General features: G+C 39.9%; 1 protein-coding gene across 1 annotated transcript; it reads left to right on the top strand.

Annotated features, from left to right (window-relative positions):
• Positions 1–10010: 10010 nt before the first annotated feature.
• LOC140240890 (dimethylaniline monooxygenase [N-oxide-forming] 2-like) lies at positions 10011–23620 on the top strand. The gene is made up of 8 exons (XM_072320669.1): positions 10011–10143; positions 13572–13741; positions 14550–14844; positions 16912–16967; positions 18750–18953; positions 21327–21516; positions 21894–22138; positions 22976–23620. The coding sequence occupies exons 1-8, from the start codon at positions 10029–10031 to the stop codon at positions 23294–23296; spliced, it is 1596 nt and encodes a 531-aa protein (XP_072176770.1). The 5' UTR covers positions 10011–10028; the 3' UTR covers positions 23297–23620.
• Positions 23621–25568: the final 1948 nt, after the last annotated feature.

Genomic DNA, 25568 nt, shown 5'->3' with positions numbered 1-25568 from the left:
ATATTGTCTACTAATTCTACAAAAATATTGCGTGGTTCTTTCGTTGTTGTTAGGATGTTCGTATGGCCATCTTACGAAACGCGGGTCTCGTACAATGTGGAAAGAAATCTTGGACAAGATCATCTACCAGGCTGCGAACTTACGAAAGGCTTAAGGTCTACGAACGCTGATTTCGTACGGCCTTCATAAGAAGATCTTTCGAAATAATCTAAAAATCGTTCTTACGGCGTTCGTGGTAAAAGGCATTTGTGACCGTGCCTTAAACTTGTAAGAAGTTAATGTCTTCCTCACGCGGACAAGGAGAACGTTTTCGTGACATGCGAATTTTAAGAGGACTTGTGAGAACACAACGTCGAAATTGATCCCCACCAGGCACGGTATTTAATTGCGGAAGGATTTCAGACATTATGATAACACATAATTGTCTAAATTGGCGTGCGTGCTATTAGTAACTATCGCGATGCCTGAAATTAATTGAAGGGTGCCGAATTTGATACACGTATGGGACGTATGCGGGCAAAACTGGAGGGTCGTTGTCAAGTGTGGAGGAAATGCATCCAACATTTACAAGGTCTATGGAACAGAACGGAACAAAAAAACAAACAAACAAAAAACAAAACAAAAATGGAGGAAGGCAGAAATTTGTGGGGTGGCCTATAAAGCTCCTGCCTACAAACATGATTCCTCATTCTCTTTTACATACCGGTATATCATTCTGATGTTACTTCTTTCCCCTATGTGTATACATTGGTGTGATGTCGACCTCGGTGACATGCACAGAATATTTCATAGTGGGTGTGTTTATTGGTTTGAGTTTGCCATTCAGCATGGGCGTAAATCCCGGGGGGATGGGGGGATATATCCCCCCCCCCCCCCACTTTTGAAGGAGGGGGGGGGGATGGCCTGTACAAATATCCCCCCCTGAAATTCTCCCAAGAAAAAGATGTAGGAACAAAAAACAAACAAACAAACAAAAAGAAATGTGGTGATATTGATTTCAGCATTATGGACTATTGCATAGCCTAAAATCTAGGCGGAGAATGCAGTTATTGTTTTTGTAATTTGCTGTTAAGCTAAACGTATGATGCAGCGAGATAATAATTGTCTTTGCCAAGCGATATATCTGATGCGGCGAGACTACGAACAGTGGACGCATCTACCGCGTCCGCTAGGCGCCACGATCGGTGGCAGTTTTTTGTTGTTTTTTTCGTATAAGAAGACTGCCACCGATTAAAAAAAAAAAATAAGAAAACAACGACAAACAACTGGATCATAGGCGGTGTATTCGCGCGCATCCACTGTTCGTAGTCTCGTCGCACCAGACCAGCTGCATCCCCACCTATAGGTTATAGGCTACATACTGTAATGCATGAGCCATGACGTTCGCACGCCCGCCTCGTGACGAGAGCATAACTGCTGAACAGTGCTAGCAGCGCTCGTGTACTTCTCTCGCACACCAATGCATGCGATGGCGTATCTAGGGGGGGGGGGGGCAAGGGGGGCACGTGCCCCGAGCGCCACTCCTTGGGGGCGCAAAAAAAAAAAAAACGAAGAAGAAGAAGAAAAAAATTAAAAAATAACAGAAGAAGAAGAAGAAACTCGCCCGGAAGGGGGGGGGGGGGAGGGTGGGCAGAAAACCAAATCAAAGAAGATAAAAACAAAACATGATGATGACGCGGACAAAATGACAATTTTGCATTGCGTTCACACAAGAATTCCATGTTCTGTAAACTGAAATACAAAAATTTTCGGCTCGCTCGCTGCGCTCGCTCGCCAAAATTTATATAAAAAAAGAAGGTAAGAACAAAACGTGATGATGACGCGGACAAAATGACAATGTCTATTGTGTTCACACATGTCATTTTATATTTAGCAGGCAAAATGTTTCACGGAGCAGCGGCTGCAATTTCTTTCGTTCTGAAGCGATCGCCAATTGGTTTAAAAGAAGGCGCCAACGGTTTCGAACATACGGGGGGGGGGGGGCGCAAAAAAAAAACCAAACAAATCAAACAAGATAAGAACAAAACGTAATGATGACGCGGAAATATACAAATTTCGGCTCACTCGCTCGTACTAATTTAGAGTATTTTTCCAAGTCCTCAGTTTGTTGGTATAAATCGTTTATCTATAAGGCCGTCACTATATCTTGATTAAAATTGTATAAAAAGATGTAATAAGCAAAAAATGACAAGAGTTCCATGTTTTGTAAGCTGAAATACGAAAATTTTCGGCTCGCTCGCTGCGCTCGCTCGCCAAAATTTATCAAAGAAAAAAAAAAGAGATAAGAACAAAACGTGATGATAATGCGGAAATAGGCCTATACAAATTTCGGCTCACTCGCGCGTACTAATTTAGGGTATTTTTTAAAGTCCTCAGCTTGTTGGTATAAATCGTTATCTATATAAGGCCGTCACTATATCTTGATTAGAATTGTAATATTTAATAAGCAAAAAATGACAAGAATTCCATTTTTGTAAGCTGAAATACACAAATTTTCGGCTCGCTCGCTGCGCTCGCTCGCCAAAATTTATCAAAATTCATTACATTTAAATCACCCTCAAAATGACCCCTTTTCAGTGCTTGAAAAAGCATATCATGTGGACTTTGTTTAAAGTCCCTACCGGGATGGGGTTGGGGTTGAACACTTTTTCAGAAATTAAGGGCGCAATTTTCTCGCTTGCCCCGGGCGCCGTTTTCCCTAGATACGCCACTGAATGCATGTAAAGCAATATCGACCGTAATGCATGCTTCGGATGTTGAACTACTATCGTAGCCACACTACCAGATGGCAACCAGCTGCATTCAACCAGGGAGGTGCTCTTCCCACCTCCTTGATGCAACACAGTCTGTAGGGCCATGGACGTAGGCGTGAACGAGTGCACCATGCCGAGCGCGATACGACTCACGTCGAGCTCCGCATGAGTTACCCAAAGATCTAGATAAAAAAAACGAGTTCGTTAACAGCCTTGTACGAGTTTCAGTCGTAGGAATTGCAACGCATTTACCCTCTCCATATTGGCTCATATTTGCTCAGTTAGTATAATTCGTTTGCCTCCAGAAAAAAGAAAAAGAAAAAAGGAACGGGTGTCGATTCCCATATTTTGCCATAATTTATGCAAGTACCGCCTTTAATCTAATGAACATTGCTTTAGATTAATGGTTCAGACCTATTAACCAAACGGCAGTTTTTGGACTGTAAAATGTCAAAATTTTCAAGCTCGCTCGCTTCGCTCGCTCGCATTGAATCGTCATGCCATTCTCCTGATGTTGCTGCCGGGTAATTGCCAGCAGTTTCGCCCGGTGCGCGCCCCCCCCCCTTATTTTTTCAAAGCGAAAAAAATATAGCTACAAACGGCAGTTTGGGGACTGTAAGATGTCAAAATTGTCAAGCTCGCTCGCATCAGGGAGATGGGAAGAGAAACACCTCCCTGCTCGCATTTAATCGTTATGTCATTCTCCTGATGTTGCTGCCAGTAATTGCCAGCAGTTGAGTCCGGTGCGCCCCCACCCCCTTAATTTCCTAAGCGAAAAAAGTACAGCTACAAACGGCAGTTTTTGGATTGTAAAATGTCAAAATTTTCAAGTCGATTCGCTCGCTTCGCTCGCTCACATTTAATCGTCATGCCATTCTCCTGATGTTGCTGCCGGGTAATTACCAGCAGTTGCGCTCGGTGCCCCCCCCCCTTATTTTTCAAAGCGAAAAAGATATAGCTACAAATGGCAGTTTTTGGACTGTGAAATGTCAAAATTTTCAAGCTCGCTCGCATTTAATCGTTAGGTCATTCTCCTGATGTTGCTGCCAGTAATTGTCAGCAGTTGCGCCCGGTGCGCCCCACCCCCCTTAATTTCCTAAGCGAAAAAATATAGCTACAAACTGCCGTTTTGGGACTGTACAATGTCAAAATTTTCAAGCTCGCTTGCTTCGCTCGCTCGCATTATATTAATCGCTATGCTATTCTCCTGATGTTGCTGCCGGGTAATTGCCAGCAGTTGCGCCCGGTGTCCCCCCCCCCCTTAATTTTCAAAGCGAAAAAATGTAGCTACAAACGGCAGTTTTGGGACTGTAAAATGTCAAAATTTTCAAGCTCGCTCGCTTCGCTCGCTCGCATTTAATCGTTATGTCATTCTCCTGATGTTGCTGCCAGTATTAAATTGCCAGCAAATGCGCCCGGTGCGCCCCCCTTAATTTCCAAAGCGAAAAAAAAATTAGATACAAACGGCCGCTTTTGGACTGTACAATGTCAAAATTCATGATCGCGTTCATGATCTTTAGTGTAAGAATTAAGACAAGAAGTTTCTCTCCCATTTTATAGGCAAAATTGTTCAATAATAATCTACATAAAATGTACTGCAACCTTAACCCTATAAAGCCCAAGGGGGGGGGGGCACATTGTGCCCCCCTACCAGATTTTCGTTTGCCACTCCTTCGTCCTTAATCCGATTTCAACCAAATTTGGTGACTTTTCCTAAAATCTTATTGCAAACATTATGATATATAATTTAGCTATATTTGATGTTGCTGGTTGCCATGGCAACCATAAACTGACAACCATGTCAGTCAGATTTTGCATCTTTTTTCTGTTCCCATTTCATTTAACAGCATTACAGTGTATGAAATGGGTGTTTCTTGGCTGAAATTTGTTGAAGAAGCAAAATTTGAAGTAATTATGGTCCTGGAAAGTTTTTCTTATTATTTCCTTTGTTTTAGGTGACAAAGGCATAAAACAATATATATAATAGAGATAATTGAAAACAATAATATTTTCTACAGATTGCCCTTATATTTTGAGTTATTTTGATTCCTTCACCAAAGTTATGCCTCTAATATCATTAGTTTATCATATTATCAATTTGTAATCTCAAAATTCCACTATTATGCAAATATGAAATGTCATAACTATACATGTTCCCATCCCAAACACTTCATCTCAGGTCTCATAATGTATCACTATGTTGATATGAATAGCGCCCCCATGTGGTGACCTTGAGAAATTTCTAACATAACAAACAATAAAATTCCACTTGCTTATCATTTGTGGCAAATATGAAAATGATTGGTCTATAATAAGACATATATAATGGGGATAGAGAAATTATACCGAAAAATCATGTTTTTAGAATATTTCCTATGTATTTCTTTATATTTTTGTTAATAGCGCCCTCCATGGGTGACCTTGTGAAAATTCAAATGTATGGTCATGTAGAGTATGAGTTACTCTACCCACGTGCCAAATATGACGATGATACATCAAATAATAAAAAAGTTATATAGGGGGGGGGGGCACAATGTGCCCCCCCCCCCCTTGGGCCTGCGAGGGGTCAAAATAGCTTGGGCTTAATAGGGTTAAACATGTTGGACTGTTTCAAGTCGATAGAACACGCAAAAAAAAATGAATCAAATTGCACCATTTACAACATCAATATATGACAAAAAGTTCTCACTGTGGGGAAACCCCCCTTCCACACCCTCCCCCCTCGCTCGCATCGCTCCTTCGCATCTAATCGCTCCCCCTAAGATCAAATCCTGGCTACGCCGGTGATAGGCCCCACTATTTAGGCCTTCACAGTGATGTCGCACAGGCGGAGCAAGTGCTGAAATACCACGATGTAGTCATTCAATTATCTATGAATATTTCTTTTTCTTACTTGTTTTTTATAGGAAAAATCCCAAATTTCACCAAAAGTGTGCACCAGATCGCTGAAAAAAAAATGAATCAAATTGCACCCTTTACAACATCAATATGCAAAAAGTTCTCACTGTGGGAGGGGGAAACCCCCCTCCCACACCCTCTCCCCTCTCTCGCATCGCTCCTTCGCATCTAATCGCTCCCCCTAAGATCAAATCCTGGCTACGCCGGTGATAGGCCCCACTATTTAGGCCTTCACAGTGATGTCGCCTTCGCATCTAATCGCTCCCCCTAAGATCAAATCCTGGCTACGCCGGTGATAGGTCCCACTATTTAGGCCTTCACAGTGATGTCGCACAGGCGGAGCAAGAGCTGAAATACCACGATGTAGTCATTCAATTATCTATGAATATTTCTTTTTCTTACTTGTTTTTTTATAGGAAAAAATCCCAAATTTCACCAAAAGTGTGCACCGGATCGCTGAATTTGAGGTCTGAAAATGCCAAATTTTCCTCGTGTGGCACCCTCCCCCCGCTAGGCCGCTCCGCTCCCTCGCACAGATATTCAAACTCAAAGTCCCTCCCCTACCCCCCCCCCCCATCATTAAAACGGAACGATGCCCCTGTGATGATTGCTTTACTGACTTAAATCAAGAAAATTGAAGAATACAATTTATTAATAGCTACAGGAAAATATCTACTACGTTATTCAAGAAATGGATATCCTTATTAGCATTTTATTGAATTTATTTGGGTATTATTCAGGGCTGCGCTACGTGTTTGAAAGTCGGCTGACAACGAAAAACAAACAAACAAAAACAAGAACAAAAAGTCGTCATATTTTTGCTGCCACTTCCCTCCCACTTTGCATGGAAAAGAGTGGGACATTTGATCCCTGTAAAGTGTGTGTGTGTGTGTGTGTGTGTGGGGGGGGGGGGCAAGCTCCCCCCCCCCCCCCCAGGCTGCGCCGGTCCGGTTATGGGCTTGTAATCGTGGTGATGGTGACTATCGCCAATCATCCCCCCCCCCCCCCACTCCTCAGTACGGATTTACGCCGTTGCCATTCAGTTAAAACAATAAGAGAACAACAAATCAGGGATACATCAGTCCTACATACTATGCAAATTGGGAGAACATACTATATATCCTTTTAACCTCCTTACTGCCGTTATACATTTTCTATTTATTGTGTAGGGCTATCATTATAGAGTCTCAATATTATTCAGCTATTGGACAGAAGTTGCGGCAGTCTTGTTCTAATAGTTGTCTCTTTTTCCCCAAATAAAAGTGAACCTGAGAAGTAGGTTAATAAAGATGGGAATGTGAGAAGGACCGTGGATGAACCGTGTGAACATTTTGAACTCATTATGAAGTTGATTATAGGTAATGTGCACGTATATACTTGTGTATTTTTATGCCATATCTTCACTCAGTTCTTATTCTTTGGGTTCTTGTTTGTTTGTTTTTTTTTCACTTTTTCTTTTTCTTCTCCTTTATTTCTGTTTCCCTTTGTACTTTGATATTTTAGCTTTCATATCGTTTCGTCATTATTACTTTGTGTCCTATCTCCATTGATTGCATAGCAAATTTACACCGGTATTTTTTCATGGAACCTGCGTTTACAAGCTTTGCTTTTGCGGTTCCATCATATTTCACAAGTCATAGAGAATTGTCTTATGTACATTATGTTATATGCTGACACACTTTCTGTTCATGACCCGACTTATGACATATTTTGTATCTTGCTTGGTTTGTATTCTTTTTTTGGATGCATTTTGATGTCAAGTGCAATATGAAAATAAACGTGCTGGAACTGTTCACTGTGTCTCGACTGCAAGACCAGTGCAGTTTCAGTTATTCAATTCAATTCAATTCAAGGTGTGAATATGGTATATTCGTTATTCCGAAGGTTTATTAATTCGTAAATGATTGCTAAGATGCCTTATTCCGAAGGTTCGTTAATCCGAAAATGAAATAGAGGATTTGTCATTTGAGAAATTCCTTCATCCGAAAATTAAATGAGGTGCGAATTTCCGGGAAATGAAATATACTACTGCCATTCAAGTGCCATTTTGCAAGGTTACATTGTTAGTGTCAGGCGACTTTTGTCATCCTAATCCTGGACCATCTGTCATGTCTGCTCATCTTCATGGTCACGATGGATATGATGGGCGTTTAGTGCACGACTGTTCTTTGCTGTGTAACCCCGTTTGGAAACGTCTATCTTTGGAAGCCATCGAATCTGACTTGGACACTATTTTACATAAGTATGGAAAGAGTGGTAGAGGGAAAATTCCAGAGACACTATGGATAACCACCTCTGATCTCAACGTCAGAGCATCACAACCAGGGAAGAGAGGTGGACAGAGGAAACAGTTGAGGAATATCAGCGTTGTTCCGACCAGTCCAGTCGTTGGTCTCAGAGCAGGTAGGACTTATTCGGGACAGACCGCATTTAATCTGGAGAATCTTCGTCAGTTAGCTCTGGGAGAACCTACTCCTTCAGCGTCCCGCACATATTATGTCGCTTCATCTTTGGAATGCTATAGGTCACTAGGCTACAAAACAATTGAAACACATGATTATTGTATTGAAAATGATGCTGATCTATTTGTCGTCACAGAGACCTGGTAATTTAGGATGATCCCACTGTCATCCAAGAGCTTAAACATCCAGGGTATTTCTTCTTCGATATATCACGCGTCATCGTGGTCCACATGGAGGAATTGGGATACTTCTCAAAGATACGATGAACTTTAAACTTCAAAAGAACTCGAATTGATTCTTTAACGACATTTGAATATACCCATGTGTTCAGCGCAAGTAAATGTCTACAGACCACCACAATCTGCAGCTAAAATAATGGTTTCACCATTAATGCATTCCTGACCGAGATTGATAAGTTCTCTGGACAGCTTTCCTCACTGAATGGACATGACCATTCTCGTGACTTCAGTATGCACATTGACCAACCCACCTTATCATCAAACCGACAGATAATGAGTGCCACGGAATCCGCAGGTTTTCCGCAGCATGTAGCTTCTGCTACAAACAGCCGAGGAGACATCCTGGACTTAATAATCTCAAGAATAAGTTATTGAACAGTTGAATATGGTTGACAGAGGCATGTCAGATCATTATGTTATTAAGTGCAACCTCATGAAGGTTGTCACTTCAGAGAAGTGGCATTACAAGGTACATATTGTGTATCTCAAGTGACGATCATGGAGATGATCGGGACTGCATGGTAAGATATAACAGTCAGTCTATCAATGATGTCTTGGATTGCTATGTCTCAATTAGTACTATAGGAAAATGAGATCATTTGGTCGTTGATATATTGAACATGTCCATTGACTAAGGAGATAACGAAAGAGATTAGAAAGGAAATGGATGAAGTCTAAATTCGTTAATGATTATAAAGCTTATTTAAGACAGCAGAACAAAGTAAACATTCCAATACTACAGGCAAAGCGTATACTAATTCCACATTTCTATGACAATAATTTGCTCTCAGCCAATCAGATGCAAGGATTTCAGTAGCTTGTCACATCTATGACAACTTGTCACTGATGACAAGTTTTATGAAACGGGCCCCAGATGTAAGAAGCTGCGGTTATAAGAACAGAGGCTAGCTTTGATTTGTTGTTGTTGTTGTTGTTGTTCCAAACTGTGGAAGAGTTTGGCAGCACATTTACAGCTTTGTTCATCAACAGGATGTAAAGATATTGGAGAGCAGTATGTATATTTGCTTGTTGTTGTTTTTTAGTTCGTTGTTTATTTTCATCTGAGAAGATGGTTGGATATATGATAGCCAATGTTCAGCCTGTCCACTGCATTAAATGGTCTTCCATGGGGTCCAGTTGGATGTGAGGCGGGACCACTTCAGCGGGTTAAATATGCACCCTGCTCTTTGCGATGAATACATGCAGCGGGATATTTAACGTACATGACTTGTGACGCTCTTGCATATCACGGGACCTTCATTTGATTTCCTATATCCGAGGGACAGTGTGAATAAAAAGTACGGCATCAAGCAAAGTGTGTAATGTTTTTACAGTTAATCTCATCGTATCCTGACAGTCTAAAAAACAGCGTATATGTAATGTAGTCTTAAGGTGCATTTCTGTTAACAAATTAATCAGTGTCTTTAGTTTACTTTTTGATTGTTCAAGATTAATCCGACTTTATTAGTCTTGAATTGGTAAATTCACAAACTTCTCTCTCATCCTCCTTGGGCAGGAGTGTGAAAGTTGAGAATAATCAACTGTCATTCACTTCTTGAAGTGGTAATTCGTACATCTACACAGGGCCGGTGAAAATGCATGTAATGCTAATATGACTAGACTAAATACGATGATCTCTTCTCGTTCCTTCAGCTCAAACTGAGTACAGCGAAAGTATGGGAGTGCGAACGGTTGCTGTTGTAGGGAGCGGGGTTAGCGGCCTGGTGTCTGTCAAGCACTGCTTGGAAGAGGGCATGGAGCCCGTCTGCTTTGAAAGAGAACCATGTCTGGGTAAGTCAAGTTTTTTTTGTGTGTGTGCGTACGTGTGTATATAAATGTAATTGTGTGTGTGTGTGTGTGTTTATGGTTGTGTATGCGTATAAAGATGTATGAATGTATGTGTATAGGTGTGTATGTTCGTGTACCGTATAATGTATGTAGGTCTACATACTATATGTAGGTGTAACTGTGCTTATGATGGTGTCTTTATTAGTAATTTCACTTTCAAATTTTAATTTCTTTTCAATTAAAATGCATGACATAACAAAACTGATACATGATATCCATCTTGTACAATAAAATACTGTAAACATAGAACATAGTGGTCAATCTATTGACGGTGAGTATAGCGATCTATGTATACAATTGTGTATGTGTGCGTTGGTGTGTGTGCGCATTTCAAGTATAATTTCGTTTTCAAGTCATTTCCTTATTTCTTAAGTGAGAAATGCATGAAATGTAGTCAAATTAAATTATACATGATATCCATCATGGACGTACAATAACTATTACTAGCAGAGGTGGTCAATATTTAAACGTTTAAATCAAAATAAAATTCTAGCAAAAATACGACAGTTGTACGATGAAACTTATGTTTCAAAGCAAGTATAGAAATCTAGGGTGACGGACAGGATAAGGAGCACTGACACACACCTTACGACCAAACTTAAGGAAAAAGACAATTACGCGGGGATGTAGAAAATTCTTCTCAAATACAATATAAGAGAACAAATTTGAACCACATGCTGCAGACAAATTAACGGTTTTTGTGATAGCAATATCGAAAGTGTTATGTAATGGTGGAACAGTACTGAGACATTCATAAAACTATAATTAGGGTCCCCTCAGTATGATGATGCCAAACAAAATTTGCTAGCTGTCTATTCCTCAGTGGCGTATCTAGGGAAAACGGCGCCCGGGGCAAGCACGAAAATTGCGCCCCTAATTTCTAAAAAAAGTGTTCAACCCCAACACCACATGATGCTTTTTCAAGCACTTAAAAGGGATCTTTTTGAGGGTGATTTAAATGTAATGAATTTTGATAGATTTTGGCGAGCGAGCGCAGCGAGCGAGCCGAAAAATTTTGTATTTTGATAGATTTTGGCGAGCGAGCCGAAAAATTTTGTATTCCAGCTTACAAAACATGGAATTCTTGTCATTTTTTGCTTACCAAATCTTACAATTCTAATCAAGATATAGTGACGGCCTTATAGATAACGATTTATACAAAAAAACTGAGGACTTTAAAAAATACTCTAAATTAGTGCGCGCGAGTGAGCTGAAATTTATATATGTCCTCGTCATCATCACGTATTGTTCTTATCTTTTTTATATAAATTTTGGCGAGGAGCGAGCGCAGCGAGCGAGCCGAAAATTTTTGTATTTCAGCTTACAAAACATGGAATTCTTGTCATTTTTTGCTTATTAAATCTCACACTTAACGATAACGATTTATACCAACAAACTGAGGACTTGAAAAAATACGTACTCTGAATTAGTACGAGCGAGTGAGCCGAAATTTGTATATTTCTGCGTCATCATTACGTTTTTTTTTCTGATCTTTTTTGATTTTTTTTTCGCCCCCCTCCCCCGTATGTTCGAAATCGTTGGCATCCTCTTTTGATCTAATCGGCGATCGCTTCAGAACGAATGAAACTGCAGTCGCTGCTCCGTGTAACATTTTTCCTGCTAAATATAAAATGACATGAGTGAACACAATAGACATTATCATTTTGTCCGGGTCATCGTCACGTTTTGTTCTTATCTTCTTCTCTTTTTTTTATGCAAATTTTGGCGAGCGAGCCCAGCGAGCGAGCCCAAAATTTTTGTATTTCAGTTTACAAATCATGAAACTCTTGTCATTTTTTGCTTATTAAATCTTACAATTCTAATCAAGATATAGTGACGGCCTTATGGATAACGATTTATACCAACATAATGAAGACTTGAAAAAAATACTCTAAATTAGTACGAGCGAGTGAGCCGAAATTTGTATATTTACGCGTCATCATTACGTTTTGTTGTTATCTTGTTTGATTCGGGGTTTTTTTGCGCCCCCACCCCCCGTATATGTTCGAACCCGTTGGCGCCTTCTTTTGATCCAATTGGCGATCGCTTCAGAACGAAATTGCAGCCGCTGCTCCGTGAAACATTTTGCCTGCTAAATATAAAATGACATGTGTGAACACAATATACACTGTCATTGTGTCATCATCACGTTTTGTTCTTACCTTCTTTTTTATATAAATTTTGGCGAGCGAGCGCAGCGAGCGAGGCGAAAATTCTTGTATTTCAGCTCACAGAACATGGAATTTTTGTGTGAACACAATAAACATTGTCATGTTTTGTTTTTATCTTGTTTGATTTGGTTTTCTGCCCCCCCCCCCCCCCCCACCATTCTCCCTCCCCCCTTCCGGGCGAGTTTTTTTTTTTCCCCTTCTTCTTCTCCTTTTCTTTTCTTTTCTTCTTCTTCTTCTTCTTCGTTTTTTTTTTCTTTTTTTTTTCTTCTTCTTCGCTTTTTTTTTTCGTTTTTTTTGCGCCCCCAAGGAGTGGCGTCCGGGGCACGTGCCCCCCTTGCCTCCCCCCTAGATACGCCACTGCTATTCCTGCTGCTCACAACTCTATGAACGACGTAGTGTCATGCACGACAAAAAATAGATACAGACTGTCGAGTTCGATTAAAAATTATCGTTGTATAATACTCAATAATATCTTGCAAAAATGAAAAGAAGGACAGAAAACCACCCGTTATTCAGAAAAGCAGACGAGGAGATAAATTTTTCGTTATCGTTTGTAAAAATGCTAAATTTCATCGCGAAATAAATCCATGAATGGCTTTTCTAAGTCCTTGTCGTACTACTTCATTTTCTTTCTCGTTTAATCGACCTATAAAGCATTTTCCATACTAGGAGCATTCAAAGTATCTGAGATCATAGCGTGACATAATTTGGCCCAGTGAAGTGGTCTATGTGCTCTTTCATATTATGTGCATAAGAAATATTTTCAGATTTCATCGTGGAATATACGATATTAATATGAAGATAGCATAAACATGCTCTAGATAATTAATGAAGCATGTGTGCTTGGTATAAAGTACACGCGCCAGCATACAATAAAGTGTTTTCATGTGATAGATGCGTGATGTGGGGAGCTTTATGTCATGGGAATGACTCAGGTTTGTCTCTTGTACAGACATGAGAGTATGGTTGCAAAGCAAGTTTACTCCCATTTTAGCCGTTTTGAGATATTTGCGATTAAATCTGCAAAAAAAAATCGCTTTACAACAAGTGGGATATCATCGGAAAGGTTTATTTCACATTATCTATTACATGGAGAATGCCTTATACATTAAAATATTTCAAAGTGACACTTAACTTATGTTGCGATTACAGGATTAAATTCATAAATTATTTTCTCGACGAATGATTGCTTTGATATAGGTGGCATCTGGGTGTACGATGATAAGAGGCCGAAATCATACACCCGTGGCGCTCTCTACGACTGCCTTGTGCTGAACTCTAGCAAACAGATGACGAACTTCAGTGATTTCCCTTACCAGAAGTCAGGCTCTCCGTACATCCAGGGCAAAGAATTCATCAAATACCTAAAGGTAAATTGTTGTAGCAAGGCGAATAAATCATATGTGTGTATTTTTCTCTTCCATCTCATTATATCATGCAGAAACAACATCCTTCAACAAAAGATTAAATTACAAGGAGGGAAGCATCTAATTGCTCGCTGAAAAAAAAAAGATAGGAAAGTTGGTTAAAAACAAACAAACAAACAAACTGACAGACGGGTCACATATTGAAAAAGAGACAAAGTTCAGTTTGATCAACGTGTGTATAGTCAATGTTTTTAGTCAAACGAGTTGAATTTTAATTAATGTCATAAATTCACACATTTAATTGTGCGTCTGCTTTTCTAATCTATGGTGATTCCACATTTATTACGGCAGCAAAACATCAAATTAACATATCAGCTGTTTTATCATGTTGAAATAAACTTTGTGATTTTCAATGTCTAAATCAATGAAAATAATGTTCAATGAAATGAGATGATTATCGTATGATTTAATCCTTGACACTTCGTAATATTAAGGATTTGTAATAACTAATTATTCAGAATAAGGTTCAAGCCCCATTTCATAGAAACTTGATATGATAGCAACTCTTGCTGGAATGGAAATTGTCATAGTAACGACAAGAATCCAGCTTCCTGATTGGCTGTTGCCACTGGAAGTTGCCATTCCAGCAAGAGTTGCCATCCTAACATCTTTTATGAAATGGAGCCCTGGAATCACAAGGCACCTTAAAAATACATTTTCAGCAAAGCTTGGTTGAGATATAGGCATAATATCACGTATTATTATCGTTAGCATTTTGGAGTTGTTTTTTATTCTTTTGCTTCTCTGTCAGTCCTATGCAGCACACTTTGACCTTGAACGTCACATCCGGTACAGCACTGAAGTGCTGCGCGTGGAGAGGGCCCCCGACTTCGATCTCACCGGCCGCTGGGTGGTGCGCTCCCGCGGGAGCGACGGCGAAGAAAAGAGCGAAGTCTACGATGCCGTGATGATGTGCACGGGCCTGTACAGCGAACGGAACGTGGTGGAGTACCCCGGCCAAGCAGAGTTTGAGGGCAAAGTGCTGCATAGTAATGAGTACAGGAGGGCCGACGGGCTGGCCAATGGCATGAACGTTCTGGTCGTGGGTGAGCTTATCCAACACTCGGAAAAAACCCATAATAGGCTGGGATAATAATGTAAACATAATGATACTAAGAGTGTACTCGGGGAATATTTTTTTATCGATTACAGGTTATTGTCCAGCAGCAACTTAAAGTCTGTTTTTATGTGGTCTATAGAACGAGAAAACAAGATAAATAGATAGATAGATAAATAGATAGACAGATAGATTGAGAGATTGAGAGATAGATAGATAGATAGATAGATAGATAGATAGATTGATTTAGAGATTGAGCGAAAAAAAAATGGTGGAGACTCTCGTAAACTCGCTCGTGCTACTCATTACCATTTGTTTGTTTGAACCCCACAATAATTAGAATCCAAACACAACTCATCGAGCAATCTATTCTACAAGAATCCAGACCAAGTTCCCTCTGACCCCCGCCTTCCTCCCCCCCCCCCCCCCCCCCCGTCTCTCGGCTTATTTACCCAACACTCGGTTAAAGCATGGACCTAATAAGCCAGTTCGGGGTTAGCTCATGGGCACATCGGTACAAATGACCTTTCTTCTTTCTCAGTTGATTAGGCACTCCACGAGTTTTCAAGCGAGAGAAGGTATTTCAGCTTACCCGACGTAACAATTTATGGAATTCATCAGTCATGTTCAAAGAAAGAATGAACTTGCGTAGACCAGGTGACCAGAATGATCCATCAATTAGCACTTTGGAAAGCATCCATTTCATTATTTCGCATTGAATGTATTAACAATCTTTTTCTATTGATATTGTCAAATACCGGATTTGCTGTCAGGTGGATGTGCTAGCAAGCACCACTCATAATGATCACTTGAATAATCATTACATCACAGATGCTTATCTCAGTGAATAAAACACCAACATGCTCTGCCGGTACTGATGACCTTTTTCTGCTCATGCTCAAAGTGGAACCCCGAACTGGCTTATTCACATGGACATTCATCGTATCGTTAATTAATACATGCACCCGTACATCTCAAAAGCGCCACAAAGACATTTTTAGCATGCTTCACTGCTTTGATCCCATGATCGTCACCGCCAGCAAGCCGGGAAAAGAACAAGGCGGGGATTCGAGAAATCTAAAACTATATGCGCAGAAGAAAATAACTCACAAAAATCAAGTAAAGTGAATGTGCAGATGTGGTGTATGTTAGGAAATCATACCTCAAACAATCTCGCTTGGGAGAAGCAGATGGTTTTATAAAAGAAAGCTAACATTTTGGCAGAATGATTGTCATTTGTGATCTCAATATTTCACTCTTCCGCAGCTTATTCCAGAGCAAAAAGGGACGGTAATGGTAGAGAACAGGTATATCTTGCCATTAGGCAAGGTCTTATGCGTGTGCGAAAATGTGCGAATCAGCATTTACCAATCTTTTGACACAAAATTTGTCATGATCTCAGGTTTGCTGCTCCTCATCATCTGTATTTATTTAAAGACATTTCCGTCTGAAAAAGGCACATCAGCGAAACAAGACTGAAATGAGGGAAAATATTCTTTTGTTAGTGACGATACATGATCTCACACAATCGTTATTGTCCAGACACCTGAATTTACTCATTAAGATGCACATAATCAGGTGTCGGCGACGATCATTACATCAAAGAAAGACTGCAGTGAACAGTCCATGTATATTAGGTTCATGGTTAAAGTATGATAAAGAAGAAATAAACATGAAATTGCTTTATAAAAGGAAGGTTTACAATTGCATTATTGGTGGGTTATTCAGTAAATCATTTAGGATTGGTGTACAATATGATGTGAATATACGCAAGAATGTTTGATACAATCTTTCTTTCATGCATGCTCCTTGCTTGAAATAAGGACAGATAAGTTACAAAATATTTCTTGCAGCAATGGCTGTCATTCTTCACAGGATTATTTGATGATAGTAGTATAACTTATTGTTATAATGTTATATCAATCTGATCATTGGTATCTTTATTCTGACAATTACTGTAATTACCACTATAATTCATGACTGTCATCATCGTCGTCGGTGTCGTCGACGTCATCGTTTTCACGTTGTTTTCCGGTCATTGGCTGATGTACTACAGGTGGGGCACATTCGGCCGGGGACGTAGCCGTAGACACGAGCCGAGTTTCAAAAAAGGTAAGTTGTCAGCTGACCACAGCAAAAACTGCGCGATATGACTGTGTTGTGATGGTAATAATGTGTGTTATGGTGTGTGTGTTTATACATTACTGCGTGTTTGTACATTTGCACACAGCCATGATTGCATGTTCATACATGATTGCTTACATGAATGTGTGTGTGTTTGTTCGTGTTTGTATGTGTGTGTGTGTGTGTGTGTGTTTGTTTTCCTCCCATGAGACCCAAAGAGAGCTGCAAGCATAGCATTTCCTGGTATGATATCCGGATATCCAATGATAACAGGCGTCTATCATCAAGCGAAAAGCGACCATCATTTTGGGGACCTGTTTGTGTCATTCGTTTTTTTCTCTCCCCCTCTCTCCTTCTCTCTCTCTTACACAATAAGCCAGTTCGGGGTTAGCTCATGGGCGCATGGGTACAAATGACCTTTCTTCTTTCTCAGTTGATTAGGCACTCCGCTATTTTTCAAGCGACAGAAGGCATAAGCTTGCCCGACGTGAAAATTTATTGAATTCGTCAGTCATGTTCAAACAAAGGATGAACTTGCGTAGACCAGGTGACCAGAATGATCCATCAATTAGCACTTGGGAAAACATCAATTTCATTGTTTTGCATTGAATGTATTAACAGTCTTTTTCATTGATATTATTTTCAAATACCGCCTCTAATGTCAGGTGGATGTGCCGGCAAGCACCACTTATAAGGATCACCTGAATAATCATTACATCACAGATGCTTAAAGCTCTGCTGGTACAGATGACCTTTTTCTGTTCATGCCCAAAGTGGAACCCCGAACTGGCTTATTATTGCAATATGCTCACGACCATAACAACAGAAGAGAGAGATGCATTTCACAATACCAAATACTTACCATAGTGAAATGCCTATTGTCAAGCAGGTTGTTTTCATAACATTATGAGATATCAGATCAAAGACTATTAGATAATCAATTCATTTTGCTCTAAGATGGCTAGTTGCCGTTTGAGCGAATAATTCAGGTAATTCAAACTGTCACGAAAGTATTTTAAAGTTAGATTTCTTAAGCTTGCACAAGACAATCATCACTCTCCCTTCAAGAACCACAGTATGTAAAAAGTCAGTAATTCATCTTGAACTGAGCAAAAGTGAAGCTTTTTAGGTTCAGCTGTTTGTTTTTCTAACAAACCAAACTGCAAATTTACAAATTAGTACGCAATAAGCCAGTTCGCAGTTAGTTCATGAGCACATGAATGCAAATGACCTTTCTTTTTTGTTCCTCCCAGTTGGTTATGTACACGTTCACGATGCGACATAATGCACAGGCTTGACCGACGTAACAATGATTTATGGAATTCATCTATCATGTTTCAACAAAAGATGAACTTACGGTTAAAGACCATCGGGAGACCATGATGGTCCATTAATTAACATTTTGGAAAGCATCAAGTTTATTACTTGGCATTGAATGTATTAACAATTCCTTTCATATTGGTATTGCCGAATACCACTTTTGCTTTCAGGTGGATGTGCTGGTAAAAACAATACATAGGATAACGTGAATAATAAACACGATAAATATATCACAGATGCTCCTCTTAGTGAATTTAAAAGCCATCCTGCCCTGTTTGTACAAAATAAAATGACCATTTTCTGCTCATTCGAAAAGTGGAACTCGTAACTGAAACATTGTCAACCGAGGTCGTACTTTAAAAACTAGCAGAACTCGTCACCAGACTGGAGCAAGGACATTAACAATGGGTCCTCGGTACTCGCTTTTCATAACCGAATTAATGTCCGCAGACCTACCTGAGCATGCGCAAGGGCACGTGGGTACTGCAGCGAATGGCGCCAGGGGGAATTCCGCGGGACATGTACGGAAACAGACGCGTCAACTTTCTCAAACCCGAATGGCTTCGACGAAAGACCCTGGTGGATGACATCTATTCACGCGTGAACATGGACAACCTGGGCCTGAAGAGCACCAAGAAGTTGTTTTGCTCCGAGGTGAGATGAGAATTTCGGCTTTTCTACCCTTAAATATTCAGATTTATTAAAATCCGAGATGTCACCCATCACGGTCGTCCATGGATTACGAGTGTATAACGTATCGCGTATACGCCAACCAATAACGAAACACAGGTTGACACACCCATGTGCAAGATTACCTGTTTTTCTCTGGTTTAGTCAAGGGACTAAATATCAAGTATGGATGTAAGCTCCGTTTTATGATTTCGGGCATGTAGTAGTTGTCACCAGATTTTTTTTTTCTCAAAATAGTATGAGCTGCAGGCACAGAGTCGCAAAGATGAATATGGATTATGACGTATGTGTGTTAAACTTACAGTGACTTAAGCACGTCTACTTCCAGTTATATCCATGTTGTTAGTAATATTCTGGTTCGTGTTATGATATCATCATCATCTCTCGACCTGTCGCTATAGTACTGGGATGTTTTTGGATATAATGTTTATGAAGTATGTAATTTCAGAGGAAACAATTGCTGACAAGAAAACTAAAACATGGATGAATAAGTGACGGTGCAATGATGAAAATTCAATTCTACGAATATTCTGGGGCAATTGTGCGGGGTGTACAATGAAATGTGTACTTACGTTCTAGATTGCAATAAGGCAATTTGATACAGAGTATGGAAGAATAATTTTGTTTACAAGGTCTTGTTGCTCCAGCAAAAGTATCACTGGTGGTATCAATGATTCTGAGAGGGAAAATTACACTAAATATATGGTTCTCAATAGTTGGAGAACATAAAAGGATGAAAGATGCGGGTAAAGCCATCCTTGGTCATATTATTCCAGTTACAGTTTCTAACTTTGAATTCTTTTTTTTTGGGGGGGGGGGAGGGGGTGTTTTCCTTGTAATAAAGCTTGGCAAATTATATGTCAGTTAAAAGCCTAGCATCTGAAAAATTCATATCTGAAAAAAAAAAAATAGAAAAGAAGAAATGTTTTCCCGACATTATATGGCTCATTGTGATGACATGTCACATGTAATATACATGTATAAACTTTCAGAAAGGAAAAATAGAATATAAAATATATAAAAAAATACTTTTTGGAAATCCATACGTTTTAAATGGCTTATCTTATTTAATAGATGTATTGTACTCATTTTTCTGCGTCCCCCTTTTTCACATTTATGTTTCTGTGTACATCTTCCTTTAATTATCGTTCAGATTTGCCTAAGCCAACTTTGAAAAAAAAAAAATGTTCCTCTGCAAATGAACTTTTAAAGTACGCCAACCAAATTACATTCCTCAAAGACGGACGACTCTCAGTTAAATATGATACGCCCTAAAACAGTTTATGGTAAGAAATGTTTGGCATGCATGCATGCCAAACATTTCTTACATAGACTGTTTTTGGGCGTATCATATTCAATTGAGAGCGGCCCGACTTTTTGGAAATAGGTGTTTCTTATAGTATGTGTAGCAATATATGTAGCCATAATTTAAAGGGATGGTACAGTATTGGTGGAGCTGAGGATTTGGCGAGATACCAAGAAGCCAATTTGAAATCGTACAAAGCATGCCATTCTAAGAGGAATTCAAAGTTTATTTGATGAAAATCAGTTTTGGAATGGCTGAGACATCCAAAACCAAAGTAAAACAAAGAGATGGTAATAAAATTTGGGTCCCACATTTTATTAGTATTGCTCTGTTTTGGGTATCTAAGCCATTTCATAACCAATTTTCATCAAATAAACGTTGAATTCCTCTTAGAATTACGTGCTCTTTCATATTTCATAAGAGGTTTCTCATTATCTAGCCCAAAAGTGTTAAAAACCTGAAGTTAGGTTTTAACCAAAACTATACGAGCCCTTTAAATCTAATATTTCTCTATAGATACATAAAAACAAATACTTTACTTAATAAACTACAGGTCTGAATGTCATGAATGTATAGACGCGAAACTCTAAAGAGTATCAATCATTGCACTCATCAATATACAGCCAAAATATCAGACCGGTTTTCTTTTCCAAATTGAATTTCATTTTTGCTTGCCTTTAATTTACTCTTTGAATATGTTGTATTGGAGAAACTGTGCTTGAAATCACTATCCTCTTCATACGTGAAAATTGACCCCCCCCCCCCAAAAAAAAAATGGGATTCTAATTCAATTTGTCTGTGAAAATTAGATTACATGTATATAGTTTTCTTTTCATTTCTTATGTTTGAATTTTTAATCTGTATGAATCCCTCTGAAAACCATGCAGCCTTTGGCTGACGAGGGTGTTCAGTCCCACCAGTGGAAAATAGAAATTGAATTGAATTGAACTGAAATGAAATTTAATTGGATATCTTTATTTTCTGTGAGCGTGAGAGTCACATTATTCCGTGCATGTGCTATACTGCTTCAGGTGATGGTCAATGACGACATTGGTTCCAGGGCGATTTGCGGGGCGGTGGTCTGCAAACCTGGAATAGATCACTTCACCAAACGGGGCGTGGTGTTCACGGACGGGACCGTGGTCGATGATCTCGGTCTCGTCGTATACGCCACAGGCTACCATCTCAGAGCGCCGACCGTGGACAACGACATCATTTGCGGTTAGTCGTTAAGAATTCTTTTGCTCAGGGAGTTATCTTCTCTCCTTCTCACATAATTACACACACACACACACAAACATAGACACACTACATTCTTTTTTTCTTCCTTTGTTTACCTGTATCTGGCCATCCTTGTGGTCGCCTCGTATCCTCATCGTCAGATGTATTGTCCTTAGTCATCAAGATGACGATTCTTTCTTTCTGCTTACATCCTCTATACCAACAGCACCTCCTCTTCTGATACAACCTCCCTCGTAACTATCAGTAGATATACGACACTCTCATTTTCCTTCCTTTAACGTTGTCCCCCTCCCACCCCCATCTCGCATTTTCCCCGACACGTCATGTCAAGTTCCCATTCCCTCTCTTCCTCGCAGACGGCACCAAGGACCTGGAGCTCTACCTGTATGTCTTCCCGCCACGCCTGAAGCACAAGACCTTCGCCGCCATTGGCTTCGCCGAGACCATGGGGGCGCACGGACCGGTCTTCGAGATGCAGGCCAGGTACGCCACGCGCGTCTTCAAGGGCCTTGCGGAACTTCCCCCGCTGGACGTGATGTTGAAAGACATTCAGAGGCGAAAGAACATCATGCTCAATCGCTACGGAAAGTACAAGAATTTCGTAAGTTTACCCGCATTTCTTGAAAGTGATGCAATATCTCTTGCCATTATTATGTCTTTGCGAAACCGTCAGCGAATCTGGACAGAGTCGAATCAAGTTCCTCAACGTTAATGAAGGTGCAGATTACTCCGACAGCAAGGATAATTGGTGATGTTTTGAAAGAGGGTGGCACTTTTCTGAGCCGCACTGGAGATCATTAAGCTCCTTGAGTCAAAATAGTAAAGCTCAGAACGCAAGACGAATGGATGAATGAATGAATGAATGAATGAATGAATGGACATACAGATGAATAGACAATTAGGCCTATGTAGATAAATGAAGAGATGATAATCTTGACCAGCCACTATGTAGCGCAGTGGTAGGCTAATTTCAACGCGCGACCGGGGGGGGGGGGGGGAGGGTAGGGGGCTTGGGTCCCCACTTTTTCTTTTGCATAACAATACTCATAGGGTTTAACCACTTGGCCCCCTCCCCCACCTTTTTTTTTTTTAAACCCCGAAGTGGCACTAGAATAAAAAAAAGTGGTTTACCTTTCTTTTCTTTTGCTTGTTAGCTGATGAAACCCGGAAGTGACACAAGAAATATTAACTACGCCCCTCCCCCACACACACTTTTAAAAACGCGGCGCCGGCCATGTCTCATAACTTCGTGGCGTATTGTGTATGAATGTGTGTGTGTGTGTGCATATTTGTGTGAATGTTGCCATAATAAAGGTACGCGATGCAAATCATCAACCTCACGTGAATTCCACCTGAACACAGAGCACTTTGTGTCCAACACCCCTCACGACCTGCGCGGATACGCGAATAACTGAGATTCGTCTTTCTCTCCTCCTAGTTTCCGGCAGTCCCCTACCAAGACATGGTGGCGGAGCGCATCGGTGCCCGGCCCAAATTCTGGCCCATGCTGCTCACCGATCCCGTCATCGCCTTCCGCATGTTCTTCGGCCCCGCGCTGCCCTATACCTACCGTCTGGTTGGTCCAAACACCTGGTCCGGCGCCCGCGACGCCATATTGTCGGCGTGGGACAACACGTGGTTTGCCACGCGCACCAGGCCGGTCCCTTCGAGCGCGTCTGATTACGGCCTCATCGTCAATATTGCCAAGACTCTCTTCTTCATCGTGGCCCTGGGGTTCATCGTCACGGTCCTTTGTTGATTCTCCCACCTAGGATAATATGCGCGAAACTGACAGACTGCCCCTATAGGTCAGGAAACTCTATGGTGTGGGTATATCAACTACATTCAACCCTGAATCAATACGAACGCCATAATGTATAATAATTCGCTTCCTGTCAGGAACAAAACGCAGTGTAGGACAATGTTAGAATCTTTGTTAAACATACTGTTTACCATTAGGAGCAATATCACATTTGATGCATATGTGTAAGCAGAGGTCAGCTGTCCCACAAAACATTCCAAAATATTTCGCAGTGAATCCTAAAATATAAGGAGATACCATCATTCTATTTTTTTTTCTCAATAAACCATAATGCTGCTCCCATACTGTGGAACGCTGTTCCGTGTTATATAAAAGAAGCTCCCACAGTGTTAAAGTTTAAAACCGCTCTCAAGACATTTCTGTTCAAAAAGTATTATGAATGAGTTTGGTTTTGCATTTATGGTTCATACATTGTACACGACATTTCCTCTTTCTACTTTCATCCCTCTCCCTTAAAGTGCATTGAGACACCACGGTAGTGATATACGCTATATAAGCACTGTGTTTTATATATATATATATATATATATATATATATATATATATATATATACATATAGACGGTTTAGTCTAGAAACATCACTATTTTAACTATTGTTCACAATTTCTGTATTTAACAATACATGACATTGACTATACTGACTAAAATTTTAACATTGGTAGTTTTTATCCCTAACTCACAATTTAGAACTATTTTGAATCACTAAAGCTGGGGGTGCTTTTTTTCATCTGCAAATGGTAAATAATGTCTTTAAACAATGATTCCAATGTTGATTGTGATGTGTGTACGTATACAGGTAGTGTTTGAGCTTGTAAAAGATGCATTGAAATGAAAGAAATAGATTAGGGATAAATATCAGTGATATCCATTCCTACTGAAGCTTTTATACTCCAGTGGGTTTTCTTTTGTTTGTCAGTCTTTTCTTTTTATTTCCCGAAAGTTTGGCACTGCGCTGTTCACTTACTGTACAATACTCGCCATTGATACGCCTGCAGGTTACGGAGAACCAGGGAGGTGAGAGGAAACCTCCCTGGGAGAACCTAGATAGGTGCCACCTTAATCAGTGAAGGACGTGGTATTAAGGGAACGAAGCTGTATACGGATGTTGTGGTTTGGGCATGTTGGGTGACCATCCCTACTCTTTGTGTTTGCTTTGGTTTATCTTTGTGTGGTTTCATGTCTGTATCTATAAAATCTATCTATCCATCTATCTATCTACAAAATACAATTAACAAAGAAGTAAAATAATTGCTTACTTTAATCCTTAGTATTATAGGAGACGGCTATAGTCATAGGTTGATGTGACGGCGGTCAAAGAAGGAAACAAAATATAATTTACTTAAACATTAGTCTCTACATTCTTATACATGTACTATCTTAAAGGATGTGTACAATTCTGGTTGAGGTGAGGATGTAGCTTTTAACGTTTTGCCTGATATTCAGAAACCATTCTATAAGATGTCAAAGAACATGCAATTCTAAGGAGTATCAAAAGTTTATTTGATGAAAATCGGTTTTGAAATGGCTGAGATAGTTATCCAAAAACAAGGTGAGACAAAGAGATCCTAATAAAAGGCGTGGTCTGTCTGTCGCCTTTTATTATTATCACTTTTTGGATATCTCAGCCATTTGAAAACCAATTTTCTTCAAATAAACATTGAATCCTTATTAAAATCACATGCTCTTTCATATTTCATAAGAGGTTTCTCATTATCTCACTTCGGAATGTTCAAAACATGAATTCCCACCTCAACAAGTACTGTACAGTCCCTTTAAATGACATTAAAGGGAAAAAGGAGAGAAAATTGTTCGACATGATAACTTCTCGTTTGTGTGCACGTGATTTGAGGTGAGGATTCAAACGGAATGGGTAACATTCGGATACTGCTAAATTCATGCGAGAGTGTATAGGTGTGATTGTAAATGCAAGATGATCTAAATTCTAAAATGTGCACGTCTTCCGATGTATAGAGTCAGCGATTATGTGGTTGTGATAGTTTATGATAGTTCTCTTTTCATTTATTCTTAGTAAGGTAAAGCAAGCAATAGGCCTCCATCATATATATATATATATATATATATATATATATATATATATATGTGTGTGTGTGTGTGTGTGTGTGTGTGTGCGTGCGTGTGCGTGTGTGTATTATAACACGATAGGAATGCTCAAAATATTAATTCCTCTTTAAACTACATTTCAAAACA

The sequence above is a fragment of the Diadema setosum genome, chromosome 17, assembly GCF_964275005.1.
Source record: "Diadema setosum chromosome 17, eeDiaSeto1, whole genome shotgun sequence".
NCBI lineage: Eukaryota > Metazoa > Echinodermata > Echinoidea > Diadematoida > Diadematidae > Diadema > Diadema setosum.
The sequence above is the reverse complement of the archived record's forward strand: the minus strand, read 5'-3'. Positions and strand labels throughout refer to the sequence as shown.